The sequence below is a fragment of the Crotalus tigris genome, unplaced genomic scaffold (genome assembly GCF_016545835.1).
Source record: "Crotalus tigris isolate CLP2741 ecotype Arizona unplaced genomic scaffold, ASM1654583v1 scf7180000019065.834497, whole genome shotgun sequence".
Classification (NCBI taxonomy): Eukaryota; Metazoa; Chordata; class Lepidosauria; order Squamata; family Viperidae; genus Crotalus; species Crotalus tigris.
Window position 1 is genome coordinate 676,815 of NW_024097356.1, and position 24,570 is coordinate 701,384.

The 24,570-nt window shown below is 50.5% G+C and overlaps 2 protein-coding genes across 2 annotated transcripts; both read right to left on the bottom strand.

The window, feature by feature from the left end:
* Positions 1-4,720: 4,720 nt before the first annotated feature.
* LOC120315053 (olfactory receptor 51E2-like) lies at positions 4,721-8,398 on the bottom strand. Its single transcript, XM_039358725.1, has 2 exons — positions 8,091-8,398; positions 4,721-6,654 (listed from the first exon to the last, which is right to left on the bottom strand). Exons 1-2 carry the CDS (start codon positions 8,200-8,202, stop codon positions 5,663-5,665), a joined length of 1,104 nt encoding a protein of 367 aa, XP_039214659.1. The 5' UTR covers positions 8,203-8,398; the 3' UTR covers positions 4,721-5,662.
* A 6,390-nt stretch (positions 8,399-14,788) lies between these two features.
* On the bottom strand, positions 14,789-15,784 carry LOC120315039 (olfactory receptor 51H1-like). Its single transcript, XM_039358710.1, has one exon. The coding sequence runs from the start codon at positions 15,782-15,784 to the stop codon at positions 14,789-14,791; it is 996 nt and encodes a 331-aa protein (XP_039214644.1).
* Positions 15,785-24,570: the final 8,786 nt, after the last annotated feature.

The window sequence follows — 24,570 nt, forward strand, 5'->3', positions numbered from 1 at the left end:
GGCCTTTGCCAGGTTGGTCCAGAAAGTAGGCTATGAAATGGGCAGCATATAAATTTAATAGAAAGAAAGAAAGAAAGAAAGAAGGAAAGAAAGAAAGAGAGAGAGAGAGAGAGAGAGAGAGAGAGAGAGAGAGAGAAAAGAAAGAAAGACAAATAAGTGGGGGTGTCTGAGAGCCCCCCCAAAGAAGGCTCCTCTGTTCCAAAGACCAGCCCACTTCTGGCTTTCTAGAGCCGGGGCACCATCAGGTGGCAGAGCGACCCCCCCCCGGACCCCTCCCCTGGAGGGTCAGGGTTAGAGCCGGGCTCTCTTCCGGCCTTGTCACAACCTCCTCTGGGCCCTTGCAAGGTGGGCTGATTTGTGTAGCTGGCACTGAGGTGTTCCGGGCAGGGTCATCCGGGCGCCTTGATAGGGTCGCGACTGACCACGAGGGGCTGCTTTCTGATTTTAACCCTCTGGAGGCAGGACCCTCCCAGCCTGGGGGGCGGAAACTTTGCAACGGGGCTGGGGGGCTTTTTTGCAAGCCAGGCTGGGATGTGAGAAGCTCCTGTGGGCCTGACAGGGCATAACCCAGGGGTAGTCAACCTTGGTTCTTTTATGACTCGTGGACTTCAACCCCCAGAATTCCTCAGCCAGCGTGGGGAAAACTTTGGCCCCTTCATGACTTGTGGACTTCAACTCCCAGGATTCCTCGCCAACATAGGGGAACCATGGCCTCCTTGATGACTTCTGGACCAACTCCCAGAATTCCTCAGCCAGCATGGGGGAACTATGACCCATTCATGACTCGTGGACTTCAACTCCCAGAATTCCTCAGCCAGCATGGGGGAACTATGGCCCCTTCATGACTCGTGGACTTCAACTCCCAGAATTCCTCAGCCAGCATGGGGGAACTATGACCCATTCATGACTCATGGACTTCAACTCCCAGAATTCCTGAGCCAGCATGGAGGAACTATGGCTTCCTTGATGACTCGTGGACTTCAACTCCCAGAATTCCTCAGCCAGCATGGGGGAACTATGGCCCATTCATGACTCATGGACTTCAACTCCCAGAATTCCTGAGCCAGCATGGGGGAACTATGGCCCCTTCATGACTCGTGGACTTCAACCCCCAGAATTCCTGAGCCAGCATGGGGGAAACTTTGGCCCCTTCATGATTCATAGATTTCAACTCCCAGCATTCCTGAGCCAGCATGGCTCAGCTTGGAAACCTCTCCCTTTCCCCTCAGCATGGCTGGCTCAGGAATTTGGGAGTTGGAGTCCACGAGTCATAAAAGAGCCAAGTTTGAAGACCCCTAGTTTAAATATTTAAATATTTTTTTCCTCACAGTCACATGATCAAAATTCAGGCATTTGAGCAGGGGTAGGCAACCTTGACTCTTTTATGACTCGTGGACTTCAACTCCCAGAATTCCTCAGCCAGCCTGGCTCAGCTTGGAAACCTCTCCCTTTCCCCTCAGCATGGCTGGCTCAGGAATTCTGGGAGTTGAAGTCCACCAGTCATAAAAGAGCCAAGGTGGCCTACCCCTGGTATAGCCGGTGGCTGTAGTTATGGCCGACTGGAGTGTGCATTGTCCAGATGAGGGTCTGGCGGAAAACAAGCCCCCTCCCCTTTATCCCCTTTTCCGGCAGGCCTGGGGTTTATAAAATCTGACCCCTGGATGACTGTTATCGTACTGTTTGTTTTGTCATGTTTTATGTTGTTTTTATTGTTAGCCGCCCAGAGTCCTGCGGGAGTGGGGCGGTTTATAAATTTTAAAAATAAATAAATAAAATCTTTGCAGAGAGCCCCCAGTATCTAGCATCCTCTCCAAGTGTGGGAGGGGGGAGGCCAGGGGCGGATGAGAACAGGGATGCCTTGGGAAGGGTGGAGGGGTGATGGGGGGGGGAAGAGATGATGACCTCTTTGAGTAATTATTCTCAGTAGCAAGGAGCGTCTTTGATCAATGCTTTTTATTTATTTTCACTGATTTTCTAGGCTATAATGTTATTTACGCATAAATAAAGACGAATCATTCTACCATTTCCAGCTCAGATCCCAGTTTGACTGAAGGCAGACTAGTCTAAGAACCCTGTATGGAAGTTTAGGCTCCATTATTTTTTTTAAAAAATGTGATATATGAACTAACCTGGCCATCTCGGCCTCTTTTCTAACTTCAGGAGAATGTGTTATTTTTCTCCTTCTCGGCCAAGGCAAATTTCTTTTGGGGTGTGACAGCTTGTCTCTGCCTCCTGAATAAATGGTTTTTGCGTCGCCTGAATTACTTGGTGATTCATATTTTCGCATGGGGAGAGAATCCCCTTCGCAAAGGTAAAATTCTCTGTCTCAAATTCAGGTGCCAGGGTCCTATCCACGCCAAAGACGGGGTGCCTGAGTGGGGGGGCCAAAGGCTTTCTCTGGCGTGAAGATGCATCCTTATTTTGTTTTAAGATTGCAGAGATTGCTATACATTAAACCAGGGGTAGTCAACCTTGGCTCTTTTATGACTCGTGGACTTCAACTCCCAGAATTCCTGAGCCAGCTTAGCTGGCTCAGGAATTCTGGGAATTGAAGTCCACAAGTCATAAAAGAGCCAAGGTTGACTACCCCTGCATTAAAAAAATATTCAAGGAGCCCTTATGCGAGAGGGTCAGACTACTTTGCAAACTACCACAAGGCAAGGCAGGAAACAACGGGTGGAAACGAATGAAGGACAGAAGCAACCTAGAACGAAGGAGAAATTAACCAGGGGAACTACTTGCCTCCAGAAGTTGTGGGTGCTCCAACGCCAGGGGCTTTTAAGAAGAAACTGGACAGCCTCTTTGTCTGAGATGGTCCAGGGTCTCCTGGTTGAGAAGGGGGTTGGACTAGAAGACCTCCAAGATCCCTCCCAGCTCTATTATTCTATGTTCTATGCTTTGTTGGATGCAAGCCGCCCAGAGCTGGTTTTAAAATAGCCAGTTATACTCTTGCTATAAACTAGAGGTCTCCAAGCTTGGCAACTTTTAAAACTTGTGGACTTCAGCTTCTAGTGTTCTCCAGTCCAGGGCTTTTCAACCTTTTCACCCATTGTACCACTTTTAGGATATGGCAACATCCAAGTACCACCAGTCACCTAGCAAGGGGACAAAAACTGGATGACCAAAAAAGATTAAAAAAAGGAAAAAAGTGATGAAGTACAGGTAGTCCTCGACTTACAGTGACCGTTCAAAGTTACAATGGCACTGAAAAAAGTGCCCCCCAAGCCACAGCCGAGCAAGACACCTGCCTGCCCACTTGGCGGCGCTCTTCCTCCTGTCCGAGGTTTCCATTGTTGTGAGCATTTCTGTTGAGGATTGGCAGCGGGGGTGGGGTGGGGGGTGTTTGGTTTTTATTCCCCCCCCCATCTGCTGGGTGGTTGCAGCAGGTTTTGGTCACTTCACATGACCCTGGGACGCTGTGACCGTCATAAATATGAATCCGTTGCCAAGCCTCTGAATGTAAAGCACAAGACCTTGGAGAGGCTGCAACATTCCAGCTGATCGGCGCTTCTTCGGGGCTCAGCAGAAGCGCCAGGATCGGTGCTGCTTTCCAGCTGATTGGTGCTTCTTCTGGGCTCAGCAGAAGTGCCAGGATCAGCGCCAAGCTCCAGCTGGATCCTGGTGCTGATCCTGGTGCTTCCACTGAGCCCTGACAGCCCTGCAACTCCAGCCGTCTCTCGCTCAGGCTTGTGCGGTGCTGCCACTGGTTCAGCTCATTCCCTGCTACCACTTTTCTAGGATGGTCACGTACCACCTGCCAGGTGCCAATGTACCACAGGTGGTACCCGTACCACTGGTTGAAAAGTCCACAGGATCCCCTTTAAGGGGACCCCTTGAAGTCCACAAGCATTAAAAGCTGCCAAGGTTGGAGAGCCCTGCTCTACGCAGGCAGGTAGGCGGACAAGTCCGTAAGGAAAACGTGGAGACTTTTCCTCTGGAGGTCTCCCCAGTCCTTTCCTCCATAGGGGTCCTATGGGTCTTATATGGCTTATGGGTCTCTCTCTCTCTGGGTTGCAGAGCTCCAGAGAAGCTGCCCCTGCCTGACTCAGCGTTGCATGGATGGGGAGGGGGGCTCAGGACAGACCATGGAGCTGCTGCCAGTTGCCTCCCCCCTGTGCCTGGGCAATGCCTGGGGGGGAGGAGAAAGGAAGTCTTTACCTTGGTGGCCCCCAGCCGACTAGCGGCCAGTTCTTTCTTTAGCCAGCATCTCCTGCCACAATCAGTGGAACCACCTGCCTCCAGAAGCAGTAAATGCTCCAACACTGGAAGTTTTTAAAAAGAGACTGGACAGCCATTTGTCCGAAATGGTGTAGGGTTTCCTGCCCGAGCAGGGGGTTGGACTAGATGACCTCCAAGGTCCCTTCCAACTTTACTACTATTATTATTAAAATTGGCCCTGTTGTGCTCAGGTTACCCTAATGGACAGATGGAAAGACGGATGGGTCATCTTCATATTATTCACTTCTCAATATTCAGAAATGGGAAGTGGAAAGAAGAAAAACACCCCATTTGAGGAATTGGATTGCACGGAGGCCACCGATATGGTGACACCACTCCTGGGAACCCCACTCTGAAAGGATTGGGACAGAACACCAGAGTTGGAAGGGACCTTGGAGGTCTTCTAGTCCAGCCCCCTGCTGAAGCAGGACCCTATGCCATTTCAGACAAATGCGTTGTCAAATCTCTTCTTAAAAGCCTCCAGTGATGGAGCACCCACAACTTCTGGTGGCAAGCTGTTCCACTGGTTAATTGTTCTAACCACAGACACAGGTGTGTGATCTTCCTGGGAGCTGTGAGGTACCTCCGTCCTCAACTGTGCTAGACAGGATAGACACACTTCTAAGCAGAGCCAAACAGAGGCCAACTGGAAGGAGGTTTATTCTTAGGTGGACATAAAACATTTCTGGATGGCCTTCACTTTGTTCAATGTCATCCCAGAAAAGGAGCCCTCAGTTTAGGAAGTTCTGCAATTAAGTTCTGGAGTTCCTGCAGCCTTCGAGGTCGTGTCCAGTCCAGGAGGAAGTGGTCCTTAGAAAAGAGGCAGAGGACCACTCTTCCAAGCTGCTCCCTGCCAGCCCCTCAAGGAGGTCCCTTTTCAACCAACATCTTTCCCTGACCACCATATCTCAATCCTTCATAGTGCGTGGACCTCAAGCAAGAGACAGAAGCTTCAGTAGAGGCCAATGGATCTCTCTGATTTCACAGGTTCTGAAGCCCTCCTCCTCCTCCTCCTTTTTATCATCATCATCATCATCATCATTTAATGATTAATTTTACAGAGAAGCTGGAGGATTATCAGTTGATCCCCTGGAGATCTTCTTCTGGGGTGATGAGGCCTCCTCTGATAATGGGGGACAGGGACATGCAGGCATCTTAGAAGAAGCTGTGGGTCCAGCTGTGGTGAGCAAAGGTGCAGAAGAAGGGCTAGTAAGGTCCATCCTAGGGTCAGTTTGCGCAATCCAGGGATTGGGGAAGCAGTTTCAGCCTCCACAAGGAGGTCAAAAATTAGGATTTTGGCCACCGCAACAGGAAGGCTGCAGGGACCTGTGGAAGGTGGCAGCTGACTTGGGACCCAATGGACTCCAGATGTGGTCAGTGTCCATCTGCCCCCCCCGGGAATAAGAAAGCCCAAACCCACTTAGTTCTCTACACACAACTGGCTTCAGTGAGGCTCCCTGTCCCTGCTGAGTCTCATGTACTTTAAGACCCGTTTTCGGATGTCTTTAGTCCTGGCCCCATAGACGATGGGGTTGAGCACAGGTGGAACCAGGAGGTAGATGTTGCCCATGAGGGCCTGGAGCAGGAGAGGCGCGTCCTTCCTGTACCGGTGAATGACAGAGAGGCCGATCAGGGGCACGTAGAAGGCCAGCACCATGCAGAGGTGGGCCACGCAGGTGCCAGAAGCCCGGAGGCGCTGCTCCCAGGAGCTCAGCCCCAGGACGGCCTTCAGGATCAGCAGGTAGGAGACCAGGATGAGCAGGAAGTCCAGGCCCATCACCAGGCTAATGGCCACCAGGCCGTAGACGCTGTTCAGGGTGTTTTCGTCACACGCCAGGTTCATCATGTCTTGGTGGAGGCAGTAGGAATGCCGAAGACCCCGGTTGTTGCAGATGGTCAGCCGGTTGATGAGGAAGGGTAGAGGGAGGAAGAAGGCCACCCCTCTCACCAGAGCCACGATGCCCACTTTGACCGTCACAGAGTTGGTGAGGATGGTGGAGTACTGGAGCGGGCGGCAGATGGCCACGTACCGATCCACGGCCATGGCCAGCAGGATGGTGGACTCCATGCCCGAGAGGGAGTGGATGAAGAACATCTGGAGCAGGCAGGTCCGGTAGGCGATCTCCTTGGCATCAAGCCAGAAGAGAGAAAGGAGCCTGGGCATCGTGCAGGAGGCCAGCGCCAAGTCCACCCCTGCCAGCATGCCCAGGAAGAAGTACATGGGCGTGTGGAGGGTAGGCTCCGTTTTTATCACCAGCACCACGACGGAGTTGCCCACCAGGGCCACCACGTACATGGCACACAGGGGGAACGCCAGCCAGAAGTGGGCAGCTTCCAGGCCGGGCAAGCCCCTCAGGGTGAAGGGGGAGGGGCTGCCAAGGCTTCCATTCCTGAAGGGCATCGCCAGGGTGGCATCCGGGGCTCCGGGGCTCAAGTCTGCGGAAAGGAAAGAAGGCAGAGTTGGAACTGCAAGGAGACAGGCTGATACGGGAAGCTACCTGCTCTTTGCTCACCCCCCAGAAAAGAGTGCCAGCCCTTGCAGGGGGGCCCAGCAGGGAGCCCCGGGCCCCCTGGCTCGCGGGGTGACGGACAGCAGCCAGGAGGGGGTCAGGAAGAGGGAGGGCGGTCCCTGGGGCCCATAGAGACCTCTGTGCAACCGATTGACCGGCTAAGCTATGGCTTGAATTGCTAAGCCACCATGGGCTGGAGCCACATCTTACAGGTAGCCCTTGACTTACAACCACAGGTTAGCCCAAAATCTCCGTTGCTAAGCCAGACATCGTTGTTAAGTGAGTTTTGTCCCATTTTACGGCCTTTCTTGCCACAGTTTTTAAGTGAATCACTGCAGTTGTTAAGTTAGCAACACGGTTGTTAAGTGAATCTGGCTCCCCCCCCTTGACTTTGCTTTTCGGGTGGTCACAAAAGGGGATCACGCGGCCCTGGGACGCTGCAACGGTCATAAATACGAGTCGGTTGCCGAGCGCCTGAATTCTGATCACGAGACTGGGGGGGGGAGGGTGTAGCGGCCATCAATGTGAAAAACAATCTTAAGTCCCCTTTGTAACTTTGAACGGTCACTAAATGAAGCATTGTAAGTCAAGGCAGTGTGTGGTGGTGGTGGGGGGCGGGGGGGGGACGATTCAAGAGACCCACGTTCAGTTCCAACCGCGGGCCTGGAAACTCTCTGGGCCACACTCACACACCCCACAGGACTGTTGTTGAAGGAAAAAGTGGGGCAGGAAGAGGTAGGCGTGAGAGGAGCCACACTAAGCCACAATCACACCACAACAGCCCTCCCCCTCCCCCACCCGGCACTGAGAGTTGTGCAGTTCTAGCCACCGTTTCCTTTCTGATATCAATCAGCAGATGACAAGTTGCAAGTAAACATGAATGGCTGCAAAAATGTAACCCCCCCCCAAATATATGCAACTGTAGAATGCTAGCTGTGTTCCAATGTCTGAGGGGCTGCCCCAACGAAGAGGGGGGGGGTCCACCTCTTCTCCAAAGTGCCCGAAGGCAGGACAAGAAGCAACGGGTGGAAACTCATCCAGGAGAGAAGCAACCTGGAACTAAGGAGAAACTTCCTGACAGTGAGAACAATTAACCAGTGGAACCACCTGCCTCCAGAAGCGGTGAATGCTCCAACCCTGGAAGTTTTTAAGAAGAGACTGGACAGCCATTTGTCTGAAATGGTATAGGGTTTCCTGCCTGAGCAGGGGGTTGGACTAGATGACCTCCAAGGTCCCTTCCCTTATTCTGTTGTTCTGTTCTTCTGTCTCTCTTTCTCTCTCTCTCTGTCTCTCTCTCAGACACACCTGCAGACACAAACCCAGAAAACTTGCAGAACTGAAATTGTTATTAAAGCATCTTACCTTGCAAGATCATTTCCCCCCCCCCGTCTCTCCCCGTGCGCGGCTGGCAATTTGAATTCCCCCAGTAAATTCTTCCTTCCTTCCTTCCTTCCCGGGTGCCTTTAGCATGCATCCTCCATGAAGGCCCTCGGAGTCTCCAAGTCCAGCTTCACAAGCTCCTCAGCTCCACTGCTAAGACCCCCGTCCTGGCCCCACCCAGATCTTCTCCCTGAGGAGGACCCTCCCCGCTCCCCCGCAGGAGGCCCGTGGTGTGGCTGGAGAAGGCGAGGGCTCTCTGGCGGTTGTGGAGGATGCCTCGGTGGAGCCTTCTCAAGGTCAGCCCCCCTCCCCCCCCAGGGGACCAATTTGTCACTGCTGGGAAGGTCCCACCCAAGAAGGGCAGGGCCCAGGGAGGGAGTAGCCCATCCCGAGCTACTTTAGGCATCTGGAACTCAAGAGGAACCACCTCAAGCCGAACAAACCTCTCAGAGACACAGGCTGCCATTTCCCACGCAGCCCCGAAGAGAATTTAGAATAGAATAGAATAGAATAGAATACAAAATATGGAATAGAGAATAGAATAGAATAGAATAGAATAGAATAGAATAGAATAGAATAGAATAAAATGGAATGGAATAGAATAGAATAGAATAGAATAGAATAGAATTACAGAATGGAATGGAATAGAATAGAACAGAACAGAACGGAACGGAACAGAACAGAACAGAATAGAATAGAATAGAATTACAGAATGGAATGGAATAGAATAGAATAGAATAGAATAGAATGGAATGGAATGGAATAGAATGGAATGGAATGGAATGGAATGGAATGGAATAGAATAGAATAGAATAGAATAGAATAGAATAGAATTACAGAATGGAATGGAATGGAATAGAATAGAATAGAATAGAATAGAATAGAATAGAATAGAACAGAACAGAATAGAATAGAATTACAGAATGGAATGGAATAGAATAGAATAGAATAGAACAGAATAGAATAGAATAGAACAGAATAGAACAGAACAGAATAGAATAGAATTACAGAATGGAATGGAATAGAATGGAATGGAATGGAATAGAATAGAATAGAATTACAGAGTAGAATAGAACAGAACAGAACAGAACAGAATAGAATAGAATAGAATAGAACAGAATAGAACAGAATAGAGCTGGAAGGGACCTTGGAGGTCTTCTAGTCCAGCCTTCTGCTCAGGCAGGAGAACCTATATCATCTCAAGACAAGTGAGAATTCTTGAGCCAGCATGGGGGAACTTTGGCCCCTTCATGACTTGCGGACTTCAACTCCCAGAATTCCTGGCTCAGCTTGGCAACCTCTCCCTTCCCCCTCAGCATGGCTGGCTCAGGAATTCTGGGAGTTGAAGTCCACGAGTCATAAAAGAGCCAAGGTGGCCTACCCCTGGCATAGGGTCTCCTGGCTTGAGCAGGGGGTTGGGCTAGATGACCTCAAGGTCCCTTCCAGCTCTGTTACTCTGTTTTGTTTTCCTCCCCTCTCCCCGAGGACTGAGTAGGCTCTTCTCTGCTGAGCCTCCCAGCTGGAAGGGAGCATGGGACCCTCTGGGTGGCTGAGCACACAGATCCCCCCAGTTGCCATTCCCTACTTGTGGGGCTGATCAACGTGGAAGGGACCCCCAATATGTCCCTTCCAGCCCTTGGATTCTGCTTTAGACTCATTTGATGCAGGGCTCCCCCCCACCCTTAATTTTACTTCCCTGGTTTTTCTATACAGAGATAGAAAACCCCCAAAGCTGCTCCTGAGACGTGCTGGGGGCTGGAAAAGCTGTGAGCGGAGGATTAGTCACCAAGGAGGGATGACGGCCAATGCTTGAACTCTCCTGCTGTGGGAATTCTGAGGACGTTTCTGGGTGTCCTAGAAGAAAAGCCGGGTCAGCCGCTGGCGTGCCGAGCCCTCTTCCCAGAAGTGACTAAAGTTCCTCCCTAGAGGCCAGAATGCGCTCTACGGGTCTTCCCCTGGCTTCCCCTTGGGACAGGGAGAGGAATCTGGGGTGGGGTGGGGAATAGGGGCTGGGGGACATCCCCAGCTCGGCCATGCAGCCCCGAGGGGACCTCTGGGTGGGCAATTCCCATTCCTGGGAACGTAAAACGGATCTTGTAGCTTCCTGATCCAGCCAATCCTCCACTGTTTATTTAGCTTTGACATTTGAGTTGGATTTATTGGAAGATGAACCTCCGGGATTTTCTTGGATGAAATGCTCGGAAATGGCCTGGGATCTGGCCATTGTCACCCAGCTGCCGACCTCCTCAGCCCCCTGATTGGCAAACGCAGGAGATGACCAGCTCTGTCCCTTGGCCAGCAGCCCCGCCTAGGATGATGACCTCTCGGCAGCCGGATGTAGGAGAACAACAGGCAGAGCTGAGGGGTGGCGGAGTTAAACAGGTCACCAGCTTAGAGTCCTTAAGTGGCCACAAAGGATCCAAGTCCACCCCCCTCTTGAACTCCGTTGACTCTCACCTGCCGCCAATTCAGTATTGAACATTAATTGCCCAGATTTTTGTGTATCGGCTTGAATACAGGTAGTCCTTGACTTACAACTGAGCCTGAAATTATGTTGTTAAGTGAGACATTTGCTTTGCCCTATTTAATGACATTCTTGCCACAGTTTTTAAATGAACCACTGCAGTTGTTAAGTTAGTAACAACTGGTTGTTAAGTGAATCTGGCTCCCCTTGTCAGAAGTTCGCAAAAGGAGGATCACACGAGCCCAGGACACTGCAACGGTCATAAGTATGAACCAGTTGCCGAGGGTCCGAATTCTGATCACGTGACCATGGGGATGCAGCAACGGTCGTAAGTGTGGAAAACGCACATAAGTCACTTTTTTCAGTGCTGTCGTAATTTTGAGTGGTCACTAAATGAACCTTTGTACGTTGAGAACTATGGATCAATTTTCTGTACTGCAACTTAACTAGTGGTCCTTTGCGCCTGACATAGGATCGTCCCCTGCCCATGAGTTCTCGGAGGTCGGGATCCCCGTCTTCTTCTGCCTTGGTCACCTGGAGCCCCTTTCTCCTGCCATGAGCAAGTCCCTGCAAGGGCCTGGGGGTCACGCCCCCCGTCTCCCATAATCCCATGGAGGGGGGGGGAAGCTGACCGGACGTTCCTTGAGGAGGAGAGGCTCCAGGAAGGAAAGGCCAGCTGGCCAGCCTGACCTTTCCCTTCAGTTTTGATCAATCCCACAGGTGAAGGGCAGCTGGAAGAGGGGAGGGGTCTGTGTGCTCAGCCACCTAGAGCAGTGTTTCTCAACCTTGACAATTTTAAGGCATGTGGATTTCAATTCCCAGAATTCCACAGCCAGCGTTGCTGGCTGTGGAATTCTGGGAATTGAAGTCCACATGCCTTAAAATTGTCAAGGTTGAGAAACACTGACCTAGAGGGTCCCAACTGGGAGGCTCGGCAGAGAAGAGCTTAGTCAGTCCTGGGGGTGGCGGAACCAGAACAGAACAGAATAACAGAGTTGGAGGGGACCTTGGAGGTCTTCTAGTCCAACCCCCTGCTCACGCAGGAGACTTTGTACCATTCTGAAGAAGTAGCTGTCCAATCTCTTCTTAAAAACCTCCAGTGATGGAGCACCTACAACTTCTGGAGGCAAGCTGTTCCACTGGCTAATTATTCTCCCTATCAGGAAGTTTCTCCTTGGTTCCAGGTTGGAACACAACTCCCCAACTGTCTATGGCAGGGGTAGGTCACCTTGGCTCTTTTATGACTTGTGGACTTCAACTCCCAGAATTCCTCAGCCAGCATGGGGGAACTATGGCCCCTTCATGACTCGTGGACTTCAACTCCCAGAATTCCTCAGCCAGCATGGGGGAACTATGGCCCCTTCATGACTCGTGGACTTCAACTCCCACAATTCCTAGGCCAGCATGGGGGAACCTTGGCCCCTTCATGACTGGTAGACTTCAACTCCCAGAATTCCTGAGCCAGCATGGGGGAACTATGGCCCCTTCATGACTTGCGGACTTCAACTCCCAGAATTCCTCATCCAGCATGAGGGAACTATGGCCCCTTCATGACTCGTGGACTTCAACTCCCAGAATTCCTCAGCCAGCATGGGGGAACTATGGCCCCTTCATGACTCGTGGACTTCAACTCCCAGAATTCCTAGGCCAGCATGGGGGAACCTTGGCCCCTTCATGACTGGTAGACTTCAACTCCCAGAATTCCTGAGCCAGCATGGGGGAACTATGGCCCCTTCATGACTTGCGGACTTCAACTCCCAGAATTCCTGAGCCAGCATGGGGGAACTATGGCCCCTTCATGACTCGTGGACTTCAACTCCCAGAATTCCTCATCCAGCATGAGGGAACTTTGGCCCCCTCATGACTCGTGGACCTCAACTCCCAGAATTCCTCAGCCAGCATGGCTCAGCTTGGAAACCTCTCCCTTTCCCCTCAGCAAGGCTGGCTCAGGAATTCTGGGAATTGAAGTCCACGAGTCATAAAGAAGCCATAGTTTCCCCATGCTAGCTCAGGAATTCTGGGAGTTGAAGTGCACGAGTCATAAAAGAGCCAAGATTACCTACCCCTGGTTTATGGAGATTCTTAGCCATCCAAATCATGGTTGCCCCAAAGGTGCCTTTCCGAAAAGCAACTGGAAATGTTTCTCGTCTCTTCCAAGAACTTCTTGGAGGAGAAGACGCTTTTCAAGGAAAAAACCCCAGCAAAGCCTTTTGAAAAGCACCTTTGGGGCACCAGGTAGGAAGGCTGTGGGGGCCCCTCCCCACCAGGCACCCAGAGGCGCTGGGCTTCCCCTGTGCGAGAGGAGCGTGGAAGACGGGTGTGAAAAAAGTGTGTGTAGGTGGCACAGAGGGTGGCCAAACCACAACCTCATCAGCACCACTGAAGGCTCAGACATTTCTGTGGCTTCTTCTTCTTCCTGCCCAGCTGTCCTGCTGCGATGGCCGTTTTCTCCCGTCGCTTGGAGGGGTTCCAGGCTGGCTGACGAGGAGGAGGAGCGTTCCCAGGGGAAACACGCAACGGAGTAGTTTTGTTTGTGACACTAGAAAAGCCTGAACTTCCTTGGAAATAGGAGGCTAGAGACACGAGGGAGAGGAGGGAGGGGGGGGGTCCCCTTTGACCTCTCAGCCCTGCCGGTGAATGCAGAGCTAGCATTTCTCCCCAAAGTAGGGGTACTCCAGACAGACCCCCATCGTGGGCTGTCCTTCCCTGCCCACTGCCACTGCCGGGTGTCTGTGGAAGTGGGACCATTTGTGGCTGCTATCTTGACTTTGCCCCCCCTACACTTCTGGGACACCCCCCCTACCAGCTGCCCTTGCCCCCCCCCAGGCAGGCTGCTAATGTCCAGTGTGAGGCCATCCCTTCCTGCCCCTGGACGGAGAGAGCCTGTCCTGCAGTCCACAAAGGCCGAACTGCTGCTGCTGCTGCTATTTTTAAAGCGGAGGGTGGATTGCCCGAAGTCCTTGTAAGGGAGAAAGGAAGAGCAGGGATTTTTCTATAAATAAATGAAAATAATGTGAACCGGAAGGGTGTCTGGGCTCCAGTTGGTAAAGCTCTGCTCCACTTGGGACTGTCTGGGGAGCTCAAAAGCTGGGTCAGGGAAAGAGCCTGGGGGTGGGCTGCCAGCTCCCTCCAGCACCTGAGCCCCCCTGGATGGGGGAGTCTTGGAGAAGAGAGGGGCAGAGGGGAACTGGGGAGAGAACGTGCAGAGGTAGCAGGGAGATCCTGAGGGTCCCACTGAGGAGGGGCAGCAGCTCTCTGGAGCGATGGAGTGTAAGACCTCCTGCACCCCCAAGTAGGGAGGGCTCCCCTGCCTGGAGGTTTTAATTTGCCCCCCTCCCCCCAGCAGGGAGAGGGCCCCATGGCTGCCCTTTCAAGTCTAGGGTTCAGGGCCTCTGCAGCTAAGGAAGTCTAACTGTTCTTCATCACGTTATAATAAACTGAATAAACAGAACAACAAAGTTGGAAGGAACCTTGGAGGTCTTCTATTCCACCCCCCAGCTCAGGCAGGAAACCCTATACCATTTCAGACAGATGGCTGTATAGTCTCTTCTTAAAAACCTCCAGTGTTGGAGGACCTACAACTTCTGGAGGCAGGTTGTTCCACTGGTTAATTGTCCTCACTGTCAGGAAGTTTCTCCTTAGTTCTAGGTTGCTTCTCTCCTTGATGAGTTTCCATCCGTTGCTTCTCGTCCTGCCTTCAGGCGCTTTGGAGAATAGCTTGACTCCCTCTTCTTTGGGGCTGCCCCTGAGACACTGGAACACTGCTATCATGTCCCCCCTCGTCCTTCTCTTCTAAACCAGACATCCTCAATTCCAGCAACTGTTCCTCATATGCTTTAGCCTCCAGTCCCCTAATCCTCTTTGTTGCTCTTCTCTGCACTCTTTCTAGAGTCTCAACACCTTTTTTTATAGTGTGGAGACCAAAACATTAAGTCAACCTCAAATGGGCTACAAGAATCGAATCCCACAGCAAATCAGAGGAATAGATCCAAGGCTAGTCTGGCTCCCCAAAAGCTGGGATGGGGAACACTGAGCTTCAGGAGGGTCTTCTCAAATGTTGTGGGGTAAGTTCTCCATCAGTCTGTCACATAGGAAAGTTACGACAGACGAGTTTCTATAGTCTTTTCTAGAAACCCTTTATCTGGTATTCTGTTCTTCCTTAAGGTTTCAGTTTCAGTGCAATCCAGGACTTTTTTTTTCTTACTCTCAGAATTTCCTACCGTAAAATCCTGCTTTTCTTCCTTGCAAAAATGTTGTACATTCTCTTCCGAATCTGCTGGGTCTTTAGGCTGTAGACGATGGGATTAAGGAGAGGTGGGACCACAATGTAGATGTTGGCCATCAGCAGGTGGACCAGGGGGTGCTGGTGCTTCCCGTACCGATGGAGCAGACTGACGCAGATCATGGGGATGTAAAAAATGAGGATGGCACAAACGTGGGAGACACAAGTGTTCAGAGCCTTCAGACGTCCTTGGTGGGATGCCATGCCTAGAACCGTCTTCAAAATCACAACGTACGAGGCGAGGATGATGACCACATCCAACCCCAATGTAAAAATGATGATGACCACCCCATACAAGATATTGACCTTAATGTCTGTACAGGCCAGATTCATTACGTCGGGATGGAGACAGTAGGTGTGAGAAAGTCTCCTGGATTTGCAGAAACGTAGACGCTTAATCAGAAAGGGAACCGGGAAGGAGACAGAGATACATCTAACTGCAGTGGCTACTCCCATTTTTGCCACAACGGTGTTTGGGAAGAGAGTTCGGTATCTCAGTGGCTCACAGATTGCAACCAGGCGGTCGAAGGCCATGGCCACCAGAATGCCAGACTCCAGCCAGTGAAAGGCGTGGATGAAGAACATTTGGGTGATGCAAGCATTAAATAGGATGTCCTTGGAGTCCAACCAGTAAACGCTCAGCATGGTTGGGAAGGTGGACAGGGAGACTCCCAAATCTGAGCAGGCCAGGATGGAAAGAAAGATGTACATGGGTTCCTGAAGGCGTCGGTCGCTCTTGATGACAAAGAGAATGAGGCTGTTTCCAAGCAGCGTGGAGACAGAGAGCACAAAGAGGAGGAAGGCCATCCAAGCGTTCTTCGCCTCCATCCCAGGAATTCCAGTCAGGACGAAGGTTGGCAGGTTCAGGCTGCTGTTGTTGAACACTGTGACAGCTGACACACTTCCTACAGGAACATCTGATACAGCCATGTTAGGAAGCCACAGAGGTGAATAAGGACTGTTATGTACTTTGGAAAATATCTGCAGTCGCTTGAAGTAGGAGAATGTTTGAGTTTACTCAGACAGGTTACAACATGAGAGCTTACAGACTAATTTAAAGAATGGAGCTCAGCCTGATCATTGGTTCAGTTTTGTCCTCCCAGGTCATCAATGTCCTCTTCTTATTGTAAAATGTACTCCTGTTCCTTTTCTTAGTTCTTGGCATCATGAGGAACCTCAAGACCTCAATGGTTTGGGACTCCTGGTGGCTTTGAGTATGGACTCAGAGTTTAAAGACTTCCTCTTTTAGCTAGGAATCAATCGGGAATCTGTAGACATGTCTCCTCAGCTCTCCTCTGTAGACAAAACATACCAGATCCATTAGCTGCTCCTCATAGGACTTGGTTTCCAAACCCTCATTTAGCTCAGAACATAGAATAACCAGGTTGGAAGGGACCTTGGGGGGGTCTTCTAGTCCAACCCCCTGCTCAGCAGGAGACCCTATCAGTTGTCCAATCTTTTATTGAAAGCCTCCAGTGATGGAGCACCCACAACTTCTGCAGGCAAGCTGTTCCCCTGGTTAATTGTTCTCTTCTTGCTGGCTGGCCTGGCTCTAAACTTGATCTGTCCTGGACACCACCGTTCAAAAAGGGCAGCCAGGCAGGACCGCAACTGCGGCCTGACCCACACAGAGTAGAGAACGACAATTACTTCCTATGGTCTGAACTTTATGTCCTATTAATGTACCCAAAGACAGCATTAGACTTTTTAGCAGCTGCGTCATGCTGATGGGTTATGTTTAACTTTGGCTAAACAAGGACGCACCGAGATCTCTTTCACTTGGACCGGTGCCCAGAGAGGGACTTTCCCCCCAGCCCAGATTTGGGCTTCCATTTGTCCTATCCAAATGCAAAACCCCAGGCTCTACACGAGGCTGCCCAATAGGAGGATTTGGAAGTTCCAAAGGTGGGACTTTCTTCATTTTTTCCCCTTGAAGACGTTTCGCTTCTCATCCCAGGAATCTTCTTGGATGAGAAGCAATTATGTCTTCAAGGAAAAAAATAAAGTCCAGTTGCCTTTTGGAAAAAACTCCTTTGGGACAACCACAACCTGGATGATTGTGGGGAGAATCTCTGTAGACATACAGCATTGAGAAGCTTCACCTGGTCCACAACACAGCCTCCTGTACCGTTTTGGGCACACTATGGTATCCTTACGTTAACTCACTGCTCCGTGACTGCGCTGGCTCCCAGTGGGCTTCCGGATGCAGTTCAAGGTGCTGGTTGTCACTTTTACAGCCCCACAAGGCCCGGGGCCAGGCGGCTTCTGGTCTCTGCCCACCCCACCAGATCTGTAGGTAGGGTGGGCAACCTCTGGGTTCCCTCGGTGAAGCTAAAGCTTCTAGCAGGACCTTCTTTTGTGGCACCTCCTGATAGAACAACTTCCCTCTGAACTGCGGACAGCCCTGACCCTTTTGGCCTCTCAGATGCCTTGAAGAGCTCGTCCCCTCTGTCCAGGTGTTGGGGCCGGGATGTTAGTGGATCCCGAATGCTTTATTTTGCTAAAGAAAGGTTTAAGGGGTTTTTAGAATTGGTTCTGTTGTGTTTTTATCATGTTGGTTCCCTCCAGAATTAAATTCATTATGAGGGGCGTATTCTCCCTCCCCTCTTTCTTTCTTTCTTTCTTTCTTTTTAGTCTCTCCCCCCCTCTCTCTTTTTCTTTCTTTCTCTCCCCCTCTCTTTTTGTCTTTCTTTCTTTCTTTCTTTCTTTCTTTCTTTCTTTCTTTCTTTCTTTCTTTCTCTCTCTCTTTCTCTCTTTCTTTCTCTCTCTCTCTTTCTTTCTTTTTAATCTTTCTTTCTTTCTTTCTTTTTAGTCTCCTCTCTCTCTTTTTCTTTCTTTCTCTCCCCCTCTCTCTTTGTCTTTCTTTCTCTCTCTCTCTCTTTCTTTCTTTCTCTCTCTCTTTCTCTCTTTCTCTCTCTCTCTCTCTTTCTTTCTTTCTTTCTTTCTTTTTAATCTCTCTCTCTTTCTTTCTTTCTCTCTCTCTTTCTCTCTTTCTCTCTCTCTTTCTTTCTTTCTTTCTTTCTTTTTAATCTCTCTCTCTCTCTTTCTTTCTTTCTTTCTTTCTTTCTTTCTTTCTTTCTTTTTTTCTTTCTTTCTTTTTTCTCTCCCCCCTCTCTCTTTCTCTCTCCCTCTCTCTCTCTCTCCCTATCTACCTATCTATCATCTACCTATCATAAATGAATTCCACTGTACACATTTCAGCCCACAGCTCGAGCTGGTCTAGACATTTTCAGTTTTTCCCTTCTCATTCTGTCTCAGACTCTAATGTTCAGAGGCCTCTCTGGGTCACCTGCAAATTGGTGTTTGTTCATTGGCTGCATTGAAAGCAGCCTCCGTCGGCAAGATTGAGATAATACATGCCAATAACTCCCACTCCTGGGGGGGGGGAAAACAGACATTAATACCTTAAAAAACTGCTCAAATGTTACCCTCAAACTTTAAGATGTGTGGACCAGTTCCCAGATCTCCCCAATCAGCCAGTGGGGTGAGGAGGGCAGGGTGACCATTTAAATTAAGTTGATATCAAGAAATAATCCATGATTGAGGATATGAATTCGACTGATGCTTTGCAGAGATATTCTTATCCAGGGGTCTTCAAACCTGGCTCTTTGATGACTTGTGGACTTCAACTCCCAGAATTCCTCAGCCAGGCACGTGTGCCTGGCTGAGGAATTCTGGGAGTTGAAGTCCACAAGTCATCAAAGGGCCAAGTTTGAAGACCCCTGTTCTAATCTATCTTGGCCAGCCTTCTCCTCCTCCCCCCCTCAGAAAAGGCCAAGTCCTAGACCTGCCTTAGGCACCAAGCCGGCTGGATGACCTTGGGCCAGTCCTCCTCTCTCAGCCCCAGGAAAGAGGCAATGGCAAAAACCTTGCCAAGAAAACAGCAGGGACCTATTCAGTAACAGACACAACTCAGTGGAAGGAAATCAAAATACCTCTCTTATTTCTCCAAAAGTTCTCAGGAGTTCCTGACATCTATTCAGCCAGTTCCTTCAATATACTGCAGGAAGGAGGGTCCTCTGGAGAACCTGGGGACTTGAAGGCACTCAAATTGGCTAGAAGATCCTTTATCCCACTTTTTTTTTCTGATTTGCACGCTTTCCTTTTTTCAGTATCACCGCAATGCATCCGTTCACATAACCCAGACCACATGCAGCTACTACCTTGATAAAGATGGATGCAGGGGGACTCTTCACACAGGAAATACGGCCGATTTAAAGAGTGTTTGGTTACTGTTCTTGGAAGAGGCCGAGTCAGGCTAAAGCCCTGGGAATAATCCCTTACAACTTAGCTAAGAAGCTCTGAAGGAGAAAGCCCTTCTCCCTGTTCCAGGAAGAGACCCTGCAATTTCCACCAGACAAGACATTTATATGATGTAGAGAAGCACTGGCTGCTTACACCAGAGGGAACTCCTTTGAGAGTTGGTCAAGGCAAAGTTCTTGGTCCGTGTAGTCGCTAAGGAATTCTGGGGACTGTGGAAAGTCAGCCCCCCAGAGAAGGAACTATTAAAAGGGCAGAAAAATATATTTCCTCAAAGGATCTTAAAGAGGCAGAAAAGCATGCCCATTTTTTTTTCTTAATAGCCCCAAGTCTCCCTTCCCCCAAGCAGAAACCAGCTCTGTAGAAATGCAGATGTGATAATCCATTCAGGAAGGTTGGAGGCCTCCAGCTAGAAAGCTTAGAAAGACAAAGAGACTTAAAATCTACATACTCCACCCAAACTCTAAGACAGGACCTAATAGGATTAACCCAGAGATGCCAAAGGGGCACACTCAGACTCAGGTCAAAATGCATGACACAGGAAATACAAAGCCTCAAACAGGAACAGGAAACAATCTCCAGAGCCCCAGAGGGTATAAAAACCCACTCCCTACATGTGCTCTCTCTCTCTCTTTTCTTCCAGAGCCATCTTCCTGTCTGGCTCTCCTCTTCAATAAACTGCAACCTTCTTTCTAAAGCAGTTGCCATGTTGTTTATTCCCGGCTTGGACTGAACCAGGATGAAGTCTTTTCCTTCAACAGGACTAACAGTGGAAAATATTTGTAGTTCAGGGCTGGAGTGTGGGGTTCTTGGTGGTCTCTGAGTTTGGTTGTTTTCTTGCAGATGTTTTGTGATTCAGCAAGGTAGCATCCTAGAGCCCTGGTAGAATGCAGCACTGCAGGCTGCTTCTGGTGACTCCCAGTGCCAGCAGTTTGGCAGTTTGATTCTCACCAGCTCAAGGTTGGCTCAGCCTTATGTCCTTCTGAGGTCGGTAAAATGACGACGCAGATGGTTGGGAGTAACAGGCTGACTATGTAAACCATTTAGAGAGGGCTGGAAAGCACTGTGAAGTGGTATATAAGTCTAAGTGCTATTGCTTGCTAAGTGCTATCCTCAGTGTTAGAAGGGAGAGGGTTTTGTGGAGTGGAGAAATATAGAAGATAGACCATCAGAGTTGGAAGGGACCTTGGAGGTCTTCTAGTCCAACCCCTACTCAAGCAGGAGACTCTATACCATTTCAGATAGGTGGCTGTCCAGTCTCTTCTTAAAAGCCTCCAGTGATGAAGCACCCACAACCTCTGGAGGCAACTTCCATTCCACCGATTAATCGTCCTCACTTTCAGGAAGTTCCTACTTAGTTCTAGGTTGCTTCTCTCCTTGATGAGTTTCCATCCGTTGCTTCTTGTCCTGCCTTCAGGCGCTTTGGAAAACAGGTTGACCCCCTCTTCTCTGTGGCAACCCCTGAGATATTGGAAGGCTGCTATCATGTCACCCGTCGTCCTTCTCTTCATTAAGCTAGACATATGCAATTCCAGTAAACGTTCTTTGTATGATTTAGCCTCCAGTCCCCCAATCATCTTTGTTGCTCTTCTCTGCCCTCTTTCTAAGATCTCAATGTCTTTTTTATATTGTGGCAATCAAAGCCGGATTCAGTATTCCAAGTGTGGCCTTACTAAGGCCTTATAAAGCAGTATTAACACTTCATGTGATCTTGACTCTATGTCTCTGTTTATTCAACCAAGGATTGTGTTGGCTTTTTTGGTGTCTGCAGCACACTGTGGTGTTCTCTGAGCTTGGTGGTTTTCTTGCAGATAGGAGAGATGGATGAGAAGGTGCTCTGGGGTGAATCCCAGCTCTTTATCCAACCTCCTGGCTGGGTTCACACAACACAGTGGACTCGGATTAAGAAAACGCACTTGCTAGGTTCCGCCAGTCTGCCCTGCCCAAAGAATTCAACCTTCTCCTGGCTTTGCCTGATGACCCAGCTCTGACAGCAGGAACAGAGCTGAGTTTTCCCCAACCCACCCACTGCCCACTTGCGCCATGGTCCTTCCAAGGATACTACTGTTGAAAAGCATCCTCAAAATGGCACCAGCACCCCTCTGATCCTGCCCCAGTGGTGGGATTCAGCCGGTTCGCACCAGTTCGGCAGAACTGGTAGCTAATTTTTGTTGCCCAGGTCCAGAATGGACTTCCAGAAGAAGTGGCACCCACATAGAGAACTGGTTGTTCCCATATTTGAAGCCCCCCACCCTCCTGCCCCCAAGGCTTCAAGGGGCATCAGACTCCCAGGCTGTGGGGAGAGGCACCCCAACTGTTCCCACTTCTTGGTTTGATCCTGGCTCCTCAATCTGGCTCTGGCACCAGTCTTCCTGCGAGGAAAAGGGATCCAGGAAGAGGAAGACCGTCACGACGTTTTTCTCCCTGAAGTTGCCACCTGCCTAGTGAACAGTGGGTGGGTTGGGGGGTCCCTCCCTCCACTAGAGAAGGTGAACTGACTGGGAATGATATGCAGGGGGTCTACAAGATTTGGGCTTTTTCAGAGTCATCTCTAGACGGGATGGGCAGGAAACCAATTAAACAAACAAACAAACAAACAAATGTTTGTTATGTCCTGGGCCGCAGACATAACACGTTCTTCTCAAATAATGAGGGGGTTATTTTATTTTGAGGCCGAGCTGTGACTGGATGAGAACCAAAGCAGAACCAAAGATCCTGGGCGAGGGAGACCACATGATCTGGCATGCACAACAGTGCAGTCCTACACATGGGTGTTTCTTTTGTGGAACTTCCTTTGATTCTACTTGGCAGGCAGGAGAGCAGCAGCCACAACCAGAGGGCCTCTGGTGCCCCCTGCTGGCAGCGGAAGGGACTCACTTTCAGGAAGGACTTCTCAATGATGATGGGAGGCATCCTAGACTTGCCCTGGCAACAAAGATGGAGGATTTGGGGGGGGGGGAGAGACCAGAGGATCCTGACCAGGCCTCCAGACTGGCCAGCAGGGCTTCTTCTTCTTGGCACACCTCCTCCTCCCCCTCCTCCTCCTCTTCCTCCTCCTCCTCCTCCCTCCTCCCTTTGCCCCCAAAGCAGAGCGAGAACTTACCCATAGCTGGCTCAGGAATTCTGGGAGTTGAAGTCCACAAGTCATAAAAGAGTCAAGGGTGCCTACCCCTGCCCAAGGGGGTGGGGGCAAGAGATGGAGCCTTAAGAGACCCGGAGCACAGATGAGTCGGGTCCCTCAGGGGACTGACAGGGAGCAATTCCAGGTTTGCTCACCCATCCCATGAAATGTAGGCCGGGAGGGAGCAGCAGAGGCCACCATCAGAGGGCTATTTGCATGTCAACAAAAACAGAAGATCCAGGAAAAAAATAGTTTACAGGAGTCTCCAGAAGCGTCGAGCCCAAGGAGTCAAGAACGACAGAAGGAGCTACTTCTGAGCAATGTCTTTATTGTTGCTCTCCTAGAGACAGAATCTTGCCAGGCTAAAGCACTTATCCACATAACTACTAACTAGGCATACCCTGTGAACTGCTAGGGAGGATCCCTCTGTGCTTCCTTTCTGCACACCAAAGACCCCATGCTTCTAGCTCTTCTGCTCGCCGGGAAAGAACCCCTCCCTCTTGCAACTCTGGCCCACTGCCCACCCCATCAGGGCAGTTTGGGTGGGAAGTCGCGATTCCTGGATCCGATTTTGGAAAGAGAGATTGTGGCCTCTGCCTAAAGGTGCCCTGTGCTTGGCTCTGGGAAGTCGGGGAGGAGGGGGTGGGGGGAGGAGGGTGAGGGAAGGGTGGGTTGGAGGTTAAATAGGTCAGATAAGTAGAAATAGTTTTATTGTATATAATATTGATGTTGTAATTTGGAGAGAGGAATGGGTCGGGCATTTTCCCTGGACCGCATCCGGAGTGGGATGAGAAGGTAGGAGTGTTATGTCCCGAGCCTTGCAAACGGCTCGGGCGTTTGCAGGCAGTCCCGGGCAGGTGCAAAGCTGCCCGGGACCAGACAGGCTGTCGCCAGCGCCGTGTGCATGCGCAGGTGCTGGCGCGGGAAAAGTATCGCATTGACCCGGGAAATGCCTATATAAGAAGCTGGGAGGTTTTGGGAGCTGCTGAAGCCATCTACTTGTAAGCTGAACGCAGAATAAAGAAAACTGAGAACTACAACTGCTTCTCGTGTCTTGCATTTCCGCGAAGGACTCAACACTGGCGACGAGGATGGGATGCCTTACATCGCCTGGAAAGGAAGAAGTGTAAGCTTACCCAAGTGAGTCCTGAGCGGCGGAACGGTGTCGACTCGGCAGCTACTCACCAATCCAGTGCGCATTCGGGGGTAGGCTGGCTGATAGACCCGTCTCCTGAAGATGGCAAAAGTTGGAAGGCTTTCGGAGTTCGACGTCTCACATCCAGAGCGGTGGGAGTCCTACGTAGCCAGGGTGGAGAACTACTTCAAGGCAAACCAAGTGAGGGAAGAGAGCTTGAAGGCTGCCACCCTGCTTTGTGTTTGCGGTCAAGACGCCTTCGAAATCGCAGAAAACCTTGCAGCACCTGTTCCAGTAGAGTCTGTCAGCTACGCAGATCTGAAGAAGCTACTGAAGGAGCACTTCCAGCCCAAGATGTCCGTCATCGCATGGCGCCACACCTTCGAGCAGAGGGATCAACGATCCGGTGAGTCGGCCAAAGAATACATCGCCGCATTAAGGAAGGCCGCCAAGCACTGCGAGTTCAAGGACCTCGAAGAACGACTGAGGGACCGATTCGTGTGCGGGTTAAGGCATCGAGATCTACAACAGAGACTTTTCGCTAAAGAAGAATTGTCCTTCTAAGATGCCTTAAGAGAAGTCACCGCAGAAGAAGCAGCAGGCGGCGCCGTCAAGAACATGCGGCCGATCAGAAACAGTCCAGAGGTTGCATCCGTGCACCAGGAAGACGTCCAGGGAAACTCCGAGGAGGATCTGGACTAGGAAGTCGATCGTCTCCACCCCACGACGGAAGGAAATCAGAAGGGAAGCTCTTCAGCTCCACTCAAGTGCATCGGCTGTGGAGGTCGCCACAGGAGAACCGACTGCAAGTTCCGCTCTGCTACCTGCCGGGCATGCGGCAAACAAGGACACATTGCAGCTGTGTGTCTGGGCCGACGAAAGGTACAACCTCAGGAAGAACTGCGCCTGAAAGGTACCAGATTCCCCAGCCAGAATAGGGTAGGTTTTTGCGCTTCGCGAAGAAGCATCCTTAGGACAGGCACACACAAGCCCATTAAGAAAAAGCTGTCACTCAAGGTGAAGCTACAAGGGGTTCCATTATCTATGGAACTAGACACAGGGTCTGCCCTTTCAATCATCTCCTTGCATACATTTAGGAAGATTTGTTCCGGTAGTGGAACTCAGGCCAAGTTAAGGCCTTCTGACATTGTGTTAACAGATTTTCAAAATTCAAGAGTGTGTGTTAAGGGGGAGGCCACC

What these genes read in the sequence shown, in the direction of transcription:
- LOC120315039 (XM_039358710.1), bottom strand. Translation starts at nt 15,784, where the DNA reads ATGGCTGTATCAGATGTTCCTGTAGGAAGTGTGTCAGCTGTCACAGTG.
- LOC120315053 (XM_039358725.1), bottom strand. Translation starts at nt 8,202, where the DNA reads ATGCATGCTAAAGGCACCCGGGAAGGAAGGAAGGAAGGAAGAATTTAC. An exon ending in GGGGGAAATGATCTTGCAAG is followed by an intron (nt 6,655 to 8,090) that starts GTAAGATGCTTT and finishes TCCTTTCCGCAG; the next exon opens with ACTTGAGCCCCGGAGCCCCG.